General features: G+C 57.0%; 5 protein-coding genes across 5 annotated transcripts in view; 3 read left to right on the forward strand and 2 right to left on the reverse strand.

Moving 5' to 3' along the window:
* PTSG_12967 (ATP-binding cassette sub-family B member 6) overlaps positions 1-2,874 on the reverse strand; it is a gene marked incomplete at its 3' end in the record, with an annotated part of 6,479 nt that extends 3,605 nt beyond the window's left edge. Inside the window, exons 1-4 of the mRNA XM_004989267.1 lie at positions 1,564-2,874; positions 1,244-1,359; positions 691-947; positions 154-342 (exon numbers count right to left, since the gene is read on the reverse strand). Of these exons, the coding sequence (XP_004989324.1) occupies positions 154-342; positions 691-947; positions 1,244-1,359; positions 1,564-2,732 (1,731 nt within the window). The 5' untranslated portion in view covers positions 2,733-2,874. The remainder of the gene's footprint in view (positions 1-153; positions 343-690; positions 948-1,243; positions 1,360-1,563) is intronic.
* PTSG_09962 (uncharacterized protein) lies at positions 2,847-4,570 on the forward strand. The gene is made up of 3 exons (XM_004989268.1): positions 2,847-3,756; positions 4,013-4,185; positions 4,451-4,570. The coding sequence occupies exons 1-3, from the start codon at positions 3,021-3,023 to the stop codon at positions 4,484-4,486; spliced, it is 945 nt and encodes a 314-aa protein (XP_004989325.1). The 5' UTR covers positions 2,847-3,020; the 3' UTR covers positions 4,487-4,570.
* Positions 4,571-4,609: 39 nt separating this feature from the next.
* On the forward strand, positions 4,610-8,842 carry PTSG_09963 (arginine kinase; the record flags this gene model as incomplete). The annotated part of the gene is made up of 12 exons (XM_004989269.1): positions 4,610-4,756; positions 4,990-5,262; positions 5,408-5,639; positions 5,817-5,925; positions 6,194-6,349; positions 6,608-6,718; positions 6,883-7,015; positions 7,359-7,434; positions 7,642-7,760; positions 8,013-8,113; positions 8,313-8,421; positions 8,660-8,842. The coding sequence occupies 12 exons, from the start codon at positions 4,610-4,612 to the stop codon at positions 8,840-8,842; spliced, it is 1,749 nt and encodes a 582-aa protein (XP_004989326.1).
* Positions 8,843-9,229: 387 nt separating this feature from the next.
* PTSG_09964 (uncharacterized protein) lies at positions 9,230-11,897 on the reverse strand. Its single transcript, XM_004989270.1, has one exon. It carries the CDS (start codon positions 11,740-11,742, stop codon positions 9,400-9,402), a length of 2,343 nt encoding a protein of 780 aa, XP_004989327.1. The 5' UTR covers positions 11,743-11,897; the 3' UTR covers positions 9,230-9,399.
* A 91-nt stretch (positions 11,898-11,988) lies between these two features.
* Positions 11,989-12,500, forward strand: part of PTSG_09965 (uncharacterized protein) — a gene marked incomplete at both ends in the record, with an annotated part of 2,404 nt that continues 1,892 nt past the window's right edge. The window contains 2 exons of the mRNA XM_004989271.1: positions 11,989-12,086; positions 12,388-12,500. The exon at positions 12,388-12,500 is cut by the window's right edge and continues 206 nt beyond it. Of these exons, the coding sequence (XP_004989328.1) occupies positions 11,989-12,086; positions 12,388-12,500 (211 nt within the window). The remainder of the gene's footprint in view (positions 12,087-12,387) is intronic.

Genomic DNA, 12,500 nt, shown 5'->3' on the forward strand with positions numbered 1-12,500 from the left:
AAAACACACACACACACACACACACACACACACACACACACACACACACACACACACACACACACACACACACACACACACACACAAGAGTGAACGTTTGTGCGTGATGTAGGCATCATGTCACTCCAAGGCACGCGGTTGTCTTACGTCGACGACGAGGATTTGGTCGACACCGACGATGGTGCTGAGGCGGTGTGCAATCGAAATGCTTGTCCTGCCCTCGCACACCCTGGCAACACCATAACAGCAGTCGCAGAAGGGGGGGGGGGTGTGGTGTGGTGGCAATTGATGGTGCCATGATAAGCGTCTGTGTGTGAGCAAACAGGGCGTGTCTCGCAACAGCTGGACTCGCTTGCCACTCTTGACTCTCAAACATGAACACACATACACAGGCTTTCATGTGTGTGTGTGTGGGTGTGTGTGTGTGTGTGTGTGTGTGTGTGTGTGTGTGTGTGTGTGTGTGTGTGTGTGTGTGTGTGTGTGTGTGTGTGTGTGTGTGTGTGTGTGTGTGTGTGTGTGTGTGTGTGTGTGTGTGTGTGTGTGTGTGTGTGTGTGGGTGGGTGGGTGAAGGTGAAGGAGGATGTGCCAAAACAGGCAGTGATGATACATTGCAACAAAAACACACACACACATACGACTCAGCACGCAAATGCAACTCAACGCGATACAAAACAACAGTCCACAGCCCACGCGTACCATCTGCCTGAGCTGGTTGTCGCGGGTGTTCATGCCGCGCCTGAACTTGGTGCGCCACTCCGTCACGACGATGGTGAAGTAGATGTACAGCATCATGGTGACAAACACGGTGAGCCCAAAGTAGGGCCCAAAGCTGGAGGTGAAGTAGACACAGGCGATGGCAATGTCGACAAGGGTGGGCAGGATGTTGAAGAGGACGTAGGAGAGAAGACTGCTGATGGAGCTCGTGCCGCGATCAACCATCTGAAGCACTTTCGACGTGGTAGCAGTGGTGGTGGTGAATAGGTGTCAGGAGAAAGCGTCTCTCAAGGTGTAAGTAAGGCAGCCACCAAATCAGAGCAAACCGGGGGAATGTTCGACACACACCCCATCACACACACCCCCCCATCACACATTGCATCACACACACACACACAAACATACATCACGTAACACACAACACACCCCATCACACACACACACACACACACACACACCCATCTCACACACATGCATCACACACAAACATACATCACGTAACACACAACACACACAACAACCATACTACCTTCGCCGGTCTTCCTGCTGAGGTGCCAGCGGAGGGAGAGGGAGTGGAGGTGCTCAAACGTGTCGACACGGCTGATGCGTGACGTGTACTGCTGTACCGTGATCCACAGAAACGACCTGTTCGAACGCACAAACGAAGGATGAGACATAAGCGGCGCAACGTGCCCGAGGCAGTCGCAACATCACACGCACACGCACACGCACACGCACACGCACACGCACACGCACACGCACACGCACACGCACACGCACACGCACACGCACACGCACACGCACACGCACACGCACACGCACACGCACACGCACAGACACACGCCCTACCTGAGGTTGTTGAGGACGCCCATACCGCCCGAGCCGCCGCCACTGAGGAAGCGCAGGCCAACGTAGATCAGGATCTCTCCAACGGGAAATGACACGCCACTCGCAGCAAACAGGCCGCCATCCAGCCACGACGACGGTGATGGTGATGGTGATGATGCGTGGATGTTGGACTTGGCTGAAGTTGGCGTGAGCTTGTCCACAATGAGCTTGTAGGAGATGGGGACGTAGAGGTTAACGACGCGACCGAGGGCCAGCAGGACGAGGCACACCAGCACACGCAGCTGCAGCAGCGGCTTCCCCTTTGGCCACAGGAACGGCCAGATGACGCGCATGCGCAGTCCAAAGTCCGAGAACGTGGTGCCCTCCCGCTCGTCAACGGTGCCTTGCAGGTGCGCCGACGTCGTCGTGGAGGCAGCAGACGCACCGCTACCACCATGTGCGGTGGGTTTGCCGCTCGCGTCCTGGCCCTTGTGTCCCGCCGCCGCCGCTGTTCCTGCTCCTGCTCCTCTTGTGGTGACGGTGGGCATGTCGTCGGCGTCGACGTTGATGGCGGTGTAGCCCTCGCGGGCAGCGCGGCCCTGCATGCATGTGCAGTGGTGCTTGAGCCACAGGTACCAGGCCAGCACGGCATATGCGAGGACGGCCGCGGCGCGCACGCAGTACGCGGCCAGCAGCGCGGCGTTGTTTCTGGTCGGAGACTTGAAGAAGTATGCGTCGGAGCGGATGGAGGCCGCCTCCATGGCGCAGAAGATGAGGGCGCCTGTGGCGAAGATGGCGTTGACGAGGTGCAGCGGCTGCTTGCCCTTGTAGGCGCGGCGGATGGGCTGGAAGGCCAGGAACCACGCAAACGCCGTCAGCGTGTCGGTGACCACCACGTACTGCACGGCGGCGTGGTGGCCGACGGTGACGATGGCCAAGTGCGCCATGGCTGCGCCAACGGCGAGCAGGGAGCAGGCAAGCAGCACGTACATGTGCGGGGAGCGCACGGACTTGGCCGGTGCAAACTCACGGCGCAGTGGCCACGCCGCCACCACGCCACAGAAGAAGAAGGCAAACAGAAACAGCGTCATGGACTCTGTTGTGGCCAGGAAGCACGGCCGGAACCCGCCATCTTGCCAGGCAGGCAGCACCGTCTCGTTGTGCCCGCAGTAGCTGAAGTCAACCGGCATCGCTGCGAAGCGAAATCAAGGAAACAACGTGGTGCAGCAGTTGGTCGTGTGGTGTGGTGGTGACGTGACGTGAATGCAACAGCAGCTCTTGCATTGCTGTTGTGGTGGTGTGCACGTTGCTTTTGTCGCACACACAAAATCGTTGTTGTTTGTGTTTTGGGCGTCAGATGACACAGTTGCGTCTGTGTGCCATCATCACAGCATCGTGCACGTTACTTGAAGCACGACGGGACGGGGCGTGGCTGTACACCGCGTCGTCAGATCGCACCATCACGCCATCGTCCGTGCATGGGCGCACACTGCTGCCGCGCATCAAATGCGGTGGCACCAATCACAGGCAACGAGCACGAAGCACAGCAGCAGCAGCACTTCAACAAGGTGAAGCAGGGGCAGGTTCAGAGGACTGGATCGCCAGTTGCGGTGGCTGCGACGGCGGCATGGGGTGCAGCAGCTCAGAGCAACCAAGCTACGGACCAAGGCGCAACTCGAGACACGGCAGCAGCAGCACCAGTGTCAAGTGCAACAGTCGCGCACGCAGAAGCGGAAGCGGCAGCCGCCAAGCCCTATGCGAGTGTGTCAGACAGGGAGGATGTGCGTACTCCAGGCGGTGCGGATGACAGCGCTGCACCTGCAGAACACATGGCAGAGCCTTCATCCAGCGATGTGCTCCCGGGGCAAGTTGTGACTGAGACAGACGACAGGCCTACTGCATCTGCGGTTGAGGATGACGGCACGCGAGACCTGGAGAATCCATCGCGATCATCGTTGGCAGCGGCTGCAACTGCGGCCGTCGCTGTGCACCGAACTGTGCTTGACATGGATGAAACAAGCTGGAGTACGGATCGTCCTGACCTTCTCATTGAACCGGTTTCGCCCGTGGCTGATCGTACTGGTCGCGAGGGTGTTGAGGCAGCTGCGGGGACACAGTTGACGGTGGTGCAGGGTCCAACCAGCACCGTGCGCACCACACCACGCATTCGCAAGCTCCAAGAACGTCTACATTTCGTCCGCTCTCCATTTGAAGGTATGGTGTGTGTGTGTGTGTGTGTGTGTGTGTGTGTGTGTGTGTGTGTGCGTGTGCATGTCTGTATGTATGCGTGTCTATATGCATGTGTATGTGTGTGTGTGTGTGTGTGTGTCGTTGTGTATCTTGCGAGAAGCTGGACGGGCTCTCATGTGTGTTTCGTGCTCTGCGCTATGTCCAACTCGATGCTCACGAGGAATCCCATCTCCCACTTGTCCCTCCACCGCCTCGTGCCACGTGTGCGCTTGTTTCTCAGGCAACAGACACCCGGTTTCGCCAAAGATCCGGCAAGTACAGCTTGAGATTGGCTTCATCAAGCCAGCGCCGCTCCGCGACCCCTTCCAGAGCATGTGGCCCTCTGCGCGCAGCACGGCGACAGAAAGCAGCAGTAATCTTATTCTTGACAGCGACCCCATTCAGACCCAACAGGTACAGCTCACATCACAAAGCGCATGTGTCTGTGTCTGTGTGTATGTGTGTGCGTGGTGGAGGGAGGGGGGTTGGAAGGAAGGGTGGATGATGAGACATGACGACGCTGCACTGGCTGGTCAACACCGTGTCGCTCACATTGCCACACACACACATATCACACACACACACACACACACACACACACACACACACACACACACACACACACACACACACACACACACACACACACACACACACACACACACACACACACAAACAGCCGTCGTATCCAACGGACACGGACAGCACAATTTAATCGACTTCGACCCAGAATCTACGATTCGCACATGCACATGGCTGATGTACGCATTTGTTTTATCAGACGTAAATATCCACCGCATTCACTGACACTCGCAAAGCCAACAAACAACGAACGTAGATGATGATGCTGGGTCGTGTCGCAGGCCGCGCTGCTGTGCGCAGTGTTCGCCATGCTCGCCTCATGTCCTCGACGACGCAAGCGAGCGGGTCCAGCGTGGGCATGAAGGCTGCCACAGCGGTCGCCATTGGCTCTGCCGTCGCCCTGGTACGTAAGGGGGAGACAGAGGCGGGGAGGGGGGCGTGACAAAATGTGGTATGGTGAGAAGGAACAAGTGCAAGGAAGTGTGTGTGTGTGTGTCCACTCACTTACGTGTTCACACGCATGCATACACACACATATTCATACACACACATGCATACACACGCACTCACTCGCTCACATACACACACGCACTCACTCGCTCACATACACACGCACACACACACACCTTCGAGCAGTTCGCCAGCGAGGGCCTGGGCAGCACCAAGGTGGCGTCCATTAAGAAGCAGGAGGAAAGCGCGTCTCCCGCTGCTGCCGCAGTTACCGCCGCCGCCGCCGCCGCCACGACCCCTGCCAACAACAGCAACAGCGACACCGCTGCTCTTGCTGCCGACACTGGCGTGGCAGATGTTGAGCCCACATACGACCAGCTCAACATTAAGGAGGTGGACGGTCACATCGTTCTCGAATGGAACCAGAACGGCGTTCCCTTCCGCCACGTCTTTGACCAGGTCTGTAAACACACACACACACACACACACACACACACACACACACATACACACACAATACCCGGCTTCGTTATCCCGTGCCTTTCATTGGAGTGACCTTCCATCATGCGAGTTGTGTTTACATGTTGTTGATGGTTCTGTGTAGGAGGGCACCACCGTGGCTGGCCCTGGCCCTGTCAGTGGCACATCTGCCAAGGCGGAAGCCGTGCATGTGGTTGAGACCCCTGCTGCTTCTGGCGCTACCAACGCTGGCGACAACAAGACCGAGCCCGACACGACGACCACCACTACCAAGGCAGCGCCTGCCGCCACCAGCGAGGAGCTCGTTGCGTCCATCTCCCGGTCCCTTGACAACATTGAACGTGCCATCAACACCAGTACGTCTCACGCAGCGGCTTTCCCTCCCTGTCATGCTTTTCTGTACTTTTGCTTTCCTTGCGCTTGTTGTGTTGCTGGGGCAACGGGCTGCTTCCTCAGACGTTTCGTCGCGCCGTCTCATATCGCTTCTGGCACTTTCACATGGCGTGTGGGATACTATTTGCTTTCCTTTGCAGACCTGTCCCAGGCCTCCACTATGGATGGTTTCCCGCGCTTTTCCGACTCGTGCAAGTCTCTCCTGAAGAAGCACCTCAGCCCCGACGTCTACCTCGCCTGCGCCGGCCGGTACGCCTGCGTCTGTCTGTGTGTGTGTGTGTGTGTGTCTGTGTCTGTGTGTGTGTGTGTCTGTGTGTGTGTGTGTGTGTGTATGCCTGTCTGTCTGTCCGTCCGTCTTGTCTGTCTGTGGTGTCTAGAAAGTGTTTTCTGCCGTGTGTGGCAACAGCAAACCGTTTGTCTGACCGCAGTTGAAGTCGCTCGCTCATTTTCTCCTAATGACACACTCATATCCTTTCCTCTCCTCTCCTTTACCTCTTCTTTACATATGTGTGCACAGCGTGACGCCCAACGGCTTCACGTTCGACGCCGCCATCCAGTCTGGAGTGGACAACCAGGACTCTGGCGTTGGCCTGTACGCGGGCGACGAGGAGAGCTACACCGTCTTTGCCCCTCTCTTTGACAAGGTCATCGAGGACTACCACAACGGTTACAAGTCAGTTGCGCGCCAATGCCGCAAACCTGTAGCGTGCACAGCCGAGGGCATAGAGGGGAGATGCATTGTGTGTGTGTGTGTGTGTGTGTGTGTGTGTGTGTGGTGTGGCGTGTGTGTGTGTGTGTGTGGTCTCCTTCGTCGTCGTCTTTTTCTTCTTCGGGCACACGAGTCACTGTCACAACGTCTCCCAACGACATCGCACCACTCTTCTGCATCATCGCTACAACCGCCCGTTCTTACCGTGTGTTTTCACCACAGGCCGTGGGATACGCACGTCTCTGACATGGACTCGTCGAAGCTTCAGGGCAACCCCGACCCCGAGGGCGATTTCGTGCTCTCCACCCGCATCCGCGTTGGACGCAACATCCGGTACTGTGCTGCATGATGCAAGCACAGAAACACACACATCAGCAGCAGCGAGGCGTACAACCGTTCACACACGCACATGATGTCTCTGTCCCATGCACACCCTCACATATACACACACGCACTCACATGCACTCACTCACTCACATACACACGCACTCACTCAGGGGTCTTGGGCTGTCGCCCGGTGTGTCGCGTGCACAGCGGCGAGAGGTCGAGCGCATTGTTGTCGACGCGCTCGCCAAGATGGATGCCGACCTCAAGGGCAAATACTTCTCCCTCTCAAACATGTCCGAGGAGGTGCGGTGATGGCGGCGGCGGTGGCAATGCTGTCGCTGGTCATGCTCATGATGGCGGTGATGGTCATGATGATGCTCGTGTCCTCGTTGCCTTGTTCATGTACGTGCGATGTGTGGCTTTGATGCGTGGCTTTGTTGGTCATTTGCTCTGCCTCGCGCTCGTTTGCCTCACATGCTTTCCCTTCCACACAATACACACAACACACCCCCTCCACACACACACACACACACACACACACACACACACACACACACATACACACACACACACACACACACACACACACACACACACACACCACACCCCACACCTATGCACCTGCGTGTCTGTTTCGCGGTATCAGGACCGCAAGCAGCTCGTTGCCGACCACTTCCTCTTCAAGAAGGGCGACCGCTTCCTGCAGTCTGCCGGCGCCAACCGTGCGTTGCATCGAGTCGTGGCTGGTGGTCGTGGTGGCTGTCCTCGTGGCCATGGTGCATGATGCTGTTGAAGATGTGTGCATCTTCATGCTCTTCATCCTTTCGCCTCACGTGATGTCATGTCACACGCAACACACAAACATACACACACATTCAAACATACCCACACGCGCACGCGCACACACGCGCACACACGCGCACTCGCAGGCGACTGGCCCGAGTCGCGTGGCATCTTCCACAACGACGAGAAGACGTTCCTTGTGTGGGTGAACGAGGAGGACCAGATGCGCATCATCTCCATGCAGAAGGGCTCTGATGCAAAGCAGGTCGGGTGTTGAGAACCGTGGTTTGGCTGTGTGTGCCTGTGTCTGTATGGCTGTGGCTGTGGCTGTCCGTCTGACTGTCTAGGCTCTGTCTGCAGTCTGTCTGTGGCTGCCTGACTGCTTTCAATCTGCTTTCTGCCTACCGTGCCCGTTCGTCCATCTCTGCATCCTCTGCAACGTGCATCACCTATCACACGCCCTCACGCCACCTCCATCCCTCCTCCTCTTCTGTCGTTGTGTGTGCGTATGTGCCAGATCTTCGACCGGCTCTCGCGCGGTATTGACGCGATTGAGCAGCAGGTGAAGGCTGCCGGATACGAGTTTGCACACAACGACCACCTCGGATACATCCACAGGTGCGCGCGCACTCTACACTTGCTCTTGCTGCTCCTCACTGCACATCGCTGGCGGTTACACGCTGCGATGAACGCGTTCTCCCTGACAACCGCTCGTGGTGACTGCACGACTGTCACTTGCATCACATCGTCGCTATCACAACTCACCATCCTTATCCTTCATCATCATCACCACTGTTCACCATCACCACCCCATCAGCTGCCCCACCAACTGCGGCACGGGCATGCGCGCGTCTGTCCACGTGAAGCTGCCCAACGTCGGCAAGCACCCCAACTTTAAGCAGTGGTGCGAGAAGCTCCGTCTCCAGGTACGCAGGCATGGCGACGTGCGTGTGTGTGTGTGTGTGTGTGTGTGTGTGTGTGTGTGTGTGTGTGTGTGTGTGTGTGTGTGTGTGTGTGTGTGTGTGTGTGTGTGTGTGTGTGTGAGCGTGTCCTGCTTGTCTTTCAGTCTGCGTTGCTTGCCATCCCAGCCACTCTTTACTCATCTTATCATTCCCCCCCCCCCTCTCTCACATCACCTTTCACTACTGCCACCATCCCGTGCAGCCGCGCGGCATTCATGGCGAGCACAGCGAGAGCGAGGGCGGTGTGTACGACATCTCCAACAAGGAGCGCCTCGGCAAGTCTGAGGTGCAGCTTGTGCAGACGATGATTGATGGCGTGAAGACGCTCATTGCTGCTGAGAAGGCCCTCGCCGAGGACAAGCCCCTGCCATCCGACCTGCAGTAACAGCCTCACACTCAGCACATGCACTCAACACGCACTAAACACCCACTCACAACCCCACACGGCTGATGTATCACCCACGCACTAAACACCCACTCACCCAACATACGCACGGCTGATGTATCACCCACGTGCGTGCTGTGGTGTCTTTCGTTGCCCTTCCTTTTCCTTCATGCTCTCTCCACCCCCCTTTCGCAGTCAAGTTTCGTTTCGCTTGCGCTTTGTGCCGCGCTGCACCATGGCTGCGTTGCTGACGTGTGTGTGTGTGTGTGTGTGTGTGTGTGTGTGTGTGTGTGTGTGTGTGTGTGTGTGTGTGTGTGTGTGTGTGTGTGTGTGTGTGTGCGTGATGGCCAAACAAGTAAACATCTGCCGTGATGTGGCGCACGTGTTGCAATGCCGTTTATTGAAAGCACCACGGTGGTTGTTTTGTACACACACGTCTATGTACAATCAATCCAACTTGAGACAACACAGAAGAAGTACCACAGTACATATCATCACACTAGCAGCAGCATCCCACACATCATCCCATCACACGTCACATCACACGCCACATCACCTCAGGCGATGGCAACTGCCGGAGATGACGACCGCTGCTGCGTTGGGCTGACGGGCGGCGTGAAGTCCCCACCACCGTTGGCGGCAGCATTATGGCTTTCATCGTCGCCAAGCACAACAACAACATCATCATCATGAGGTGTGTTGGCTGCCGCAAAGGACACATGACCCTTCGCTGGTGTTGCCGTCGGCGTTGCCGTCGGCGTTGTTGGTACCGTGTCCGTCCCACCATCATCGGCATCGCCACCATCACCTCCACCATCATCACTTCCACAGGCACTGATGATGACGGCTCGGGCAGCCGCGCTGACAGCCGCGGTGGACGTGTACACATGCGTGACCGGAACATCCACAAACGACACCCGCTTTCCTCCTTTTCGACCACCACCTTCACTGCCATCATCATGAACATCACCACCAGCACCGGGCCGGCGTGTCTCCAGCCGCTGTCGCCTGCGTTCGCTGCGCCGCTGTCTCTCTTCCTCCCTCATCCTCCGCTCCCACGCGTCAAGCTGCCTCCTTCGCGCCTTGCGTCGACGCTGCTTCTCCGCCTTGGATGTTCGCGGTGGCAGGTCGTCCACATCCACCCAGTCAGGAACACCCGCACGCCGCAGCCACAGGCGATCCGCAATGCGTTTCGCTGCTGCCCGCGACCGCGCTGAAGATGGCGACAGCGGTGATGATGATGATGATGATAATGGTGATGATGATGATGATGATGATGATGTTGATGATGATGATGATGATGATGTTGATGTTGATGTTGGTGATCGTGAGGAGGGTGATGGCGGTGACGTGGGGCCTGCGCCGTGTTGGGAAGAGACAGCGCGTGCTGTGAGCGTTGTCGATGCTGAACCTGAAGGCGATGGGTAGCTGGTGCTGATGGAGATTTGCTTGCGGATGCGTACAAGCTTTGGTTTTGGCGCTTTTCGTGGCTGCTGCTGCAGCCCTTGGTCTTGTTGTTGTTGTTGTTGTTGTTGTTGTTGTTGTTGTTGTTGTTGTTGTTGTTGTTGTTGTTGTTGTTGTTGTAGCCTTTGTTGCTGCGGCCCTTGTTGTTGTTGTGGCTCATCACGCTCATCACGCTCATCACGCTCTTCCTGCCACGGTGTCGTGTGCGCTGCCTTTGGTACGTGCACATGTGTGCTGGAGTCCACCTCATCACCAACACCACCACGCCCGCTCGTGCCAACAGGTACATCCAGTGCCTCTGGTTGTCGTACACTTCGAGCAGACGGTGCACGCCTCTCCTGCACAACACTGTTGTTGCCGCTGTTGGCACTCACACTGTTGTGCTTGCGACTGCTGTTGCTCATTGTGGCTGCTGCATGTGGGGTGTGCCTTCGTCGACTCAAGCTCAGCCGTTTCTGGCCACCCACCTTTGCTTTCTTCACAGGAAGGACGCCTGGTGACCCTTGTTGTTGCTGATGCTGCTTGTTCTGTGGTGTTGGCTGTCGTTGTTGTGCTTCCGTCTGCGACTGCGGTGATGCGGTGTGGCTGTGCTTCGCAGGCGTACCGCCATTGCTGCTGCTGCGGCCGCTGTTGTCACGGCGCTTGGCGCTGCCTGATCGCGAGCTTTGACTGCTGCTTCTGCGACGCCTGTGCTGCGGCTGCTGTTGGTGCGGTTGTTGATGCTGATTGCGTCCGCTGCGGCGGGTGCGTGGGAAGGCGGGCAGGTCGCTGCAGGCCAGCAGGAGCTCCTTGTACATGTTCTCAAACGCGCGTTGCGTCTGCGTGGTCATGGCGTAGATCCGGGTGGTGGGATCCGGGTTGTAAGTGCGCGAGTTGTGAAACACGCGCATGCCGTCATCAAACAGCTCTTGCGGACACGTGTACATGCGCTGCTGCAAGCGCACCAAGCACTCCTGCAGGCACATGGGGTGCTTAACTACATCCAGGTAATCCGGGTACAGCTGTGTGTTGATGGGCTGCACGAATGGCTCGCTGTGCGGCGCCTTGATCACTTGCATCAGCAGCTGTCGCGCCACTTCCTCCCATGTCGCGCTCATACGCGCCGCGTCCAGGATTGGGTGCTGGTTTGCAGTCTCCGGCGACACAGTATGTGCTGTCGACGCTGGCAAAAGCGTGGACGGCTGTGTTGCCGGCACTGGTGCAGCGGGTCCAGCACATGTTGGTGCTTTGGTGGCTGTGGTTGTTGTAGCTGTTGCGGGTGTTGTTGCTGTAGCCGTGGTTGTTGCAGCTGTTGTTGTTGTTGTAGCTGTTGTTGTTGTAGCTGCTGCTGCTGTTGTTGTTGCTGGTGTTGTTGTGGTTGTTGTTGTTGATGGTGTCAGCAGCAGCCCCAGCGGCTGTGCCGTTGCAGCCGTGGCTGCAGCTGTTGTCGAGGACATGGCGCACCGACTCTGGTCGTCCTCTCTTTTGGTGGTGGTCGTGGTGGTCGTCTGCTCGTTGCCGTATCCCTCACGCAGGAAGAGAGCACAGCAATCAACTGTCTGTGTGTTCAGGTGGCGGTTGCGAGCCGTTAACTGCTTTTGTGACACTTGTGCAGGGACGTGTTGAAGCGGGTTTGTGGACGACTGAAATCAGTTTTGTTGAGTAATTGACTGAATTCAGTGCTTGTTTGCTTGCGGGTGACGATGATGACGGCACCCGTGGAGGAAGAGAACAAGCGATTGCGACGTGCACTGGCGCAGGCAGAGCGAGAAGCCCAGGAAGCAGACGAAGATGCGCAGCGGTATGTACAGTGTGTACAGTGTGTGTGTGCGTCTCTGTGTCTGTGTGTGTGTGTGCCTCTGTGTGTGTCTGTGTGTGTGTCTGTGTATGTGTGTGTGTCTGTGTGTGTGTATTTGCATTTGCATTTGTCGATCTCTACCTGTGTGGGTTTGCATTTGTCGATCTCTACCTGTGTGGGTTTGCATTTGTTGACCACTGTCTGGGCGTCTGTGTGCAAATTTGTGTGCTGATCGCACAAGCGTGATGATGGTGATGGTGATGATTGACGTGACGTGAATGCGCATGCGCAACACTATGTTCAGGTTTGAACGGGCCATGCGTCAGGCCAAGCAGCAGCTGAAGGAGTTCCAGGCACAGCAACGGCACACCGAGGATGCTTTGAGGAAAGAGCTGGAGGAGACGAAAGCAACGGCGG

The sequence above is a fragment of the Salpingoeca rosetta genome (assembly GCF_000188695.1).
Source record: "Salpingoeca rosetta unplaced genomic scaffold supercont1.30, whole genome shotgun sequence".
Classification (NCBI taxonomy): domain Eukaryota; class Choanoflagellata; order Craspedida; family Salpingoecidae; genus Salpingoeca; species Salpingoeca rosetta.

Bases quoted from the DNA above. Each gene is read 5' to 3' on its own strand.
- PTSG_09962 (XM_004989268.1), top strand. From the start codon at position 3,021: ATGGGCGCACACTGCTGCCGCGCATCAAATGCGGTGGCACCAATCACA. The intron at 3,757-4,012 runs GTATGGTGTGTG...CTTGTTTCTCAG, and splicing joins CGTCCGCTCTCCATTTGAAG to GCAACAGACACCCGGTTTCG. The intron at 4,186-4,450 runs GTACAGCTCACA...ACACACAAACAG, and splicing joins ACCCCATTCAGACCCAACAG to CCGTCGTATCCAACGGACAC.
- PTSG_09964 (XM_004989270.1), bottom strand. From the start codon at position 11,742: ATGTCCTCGACAACAGCTGCAGCCACGGCTGCAACGGCACAGCCGCTG.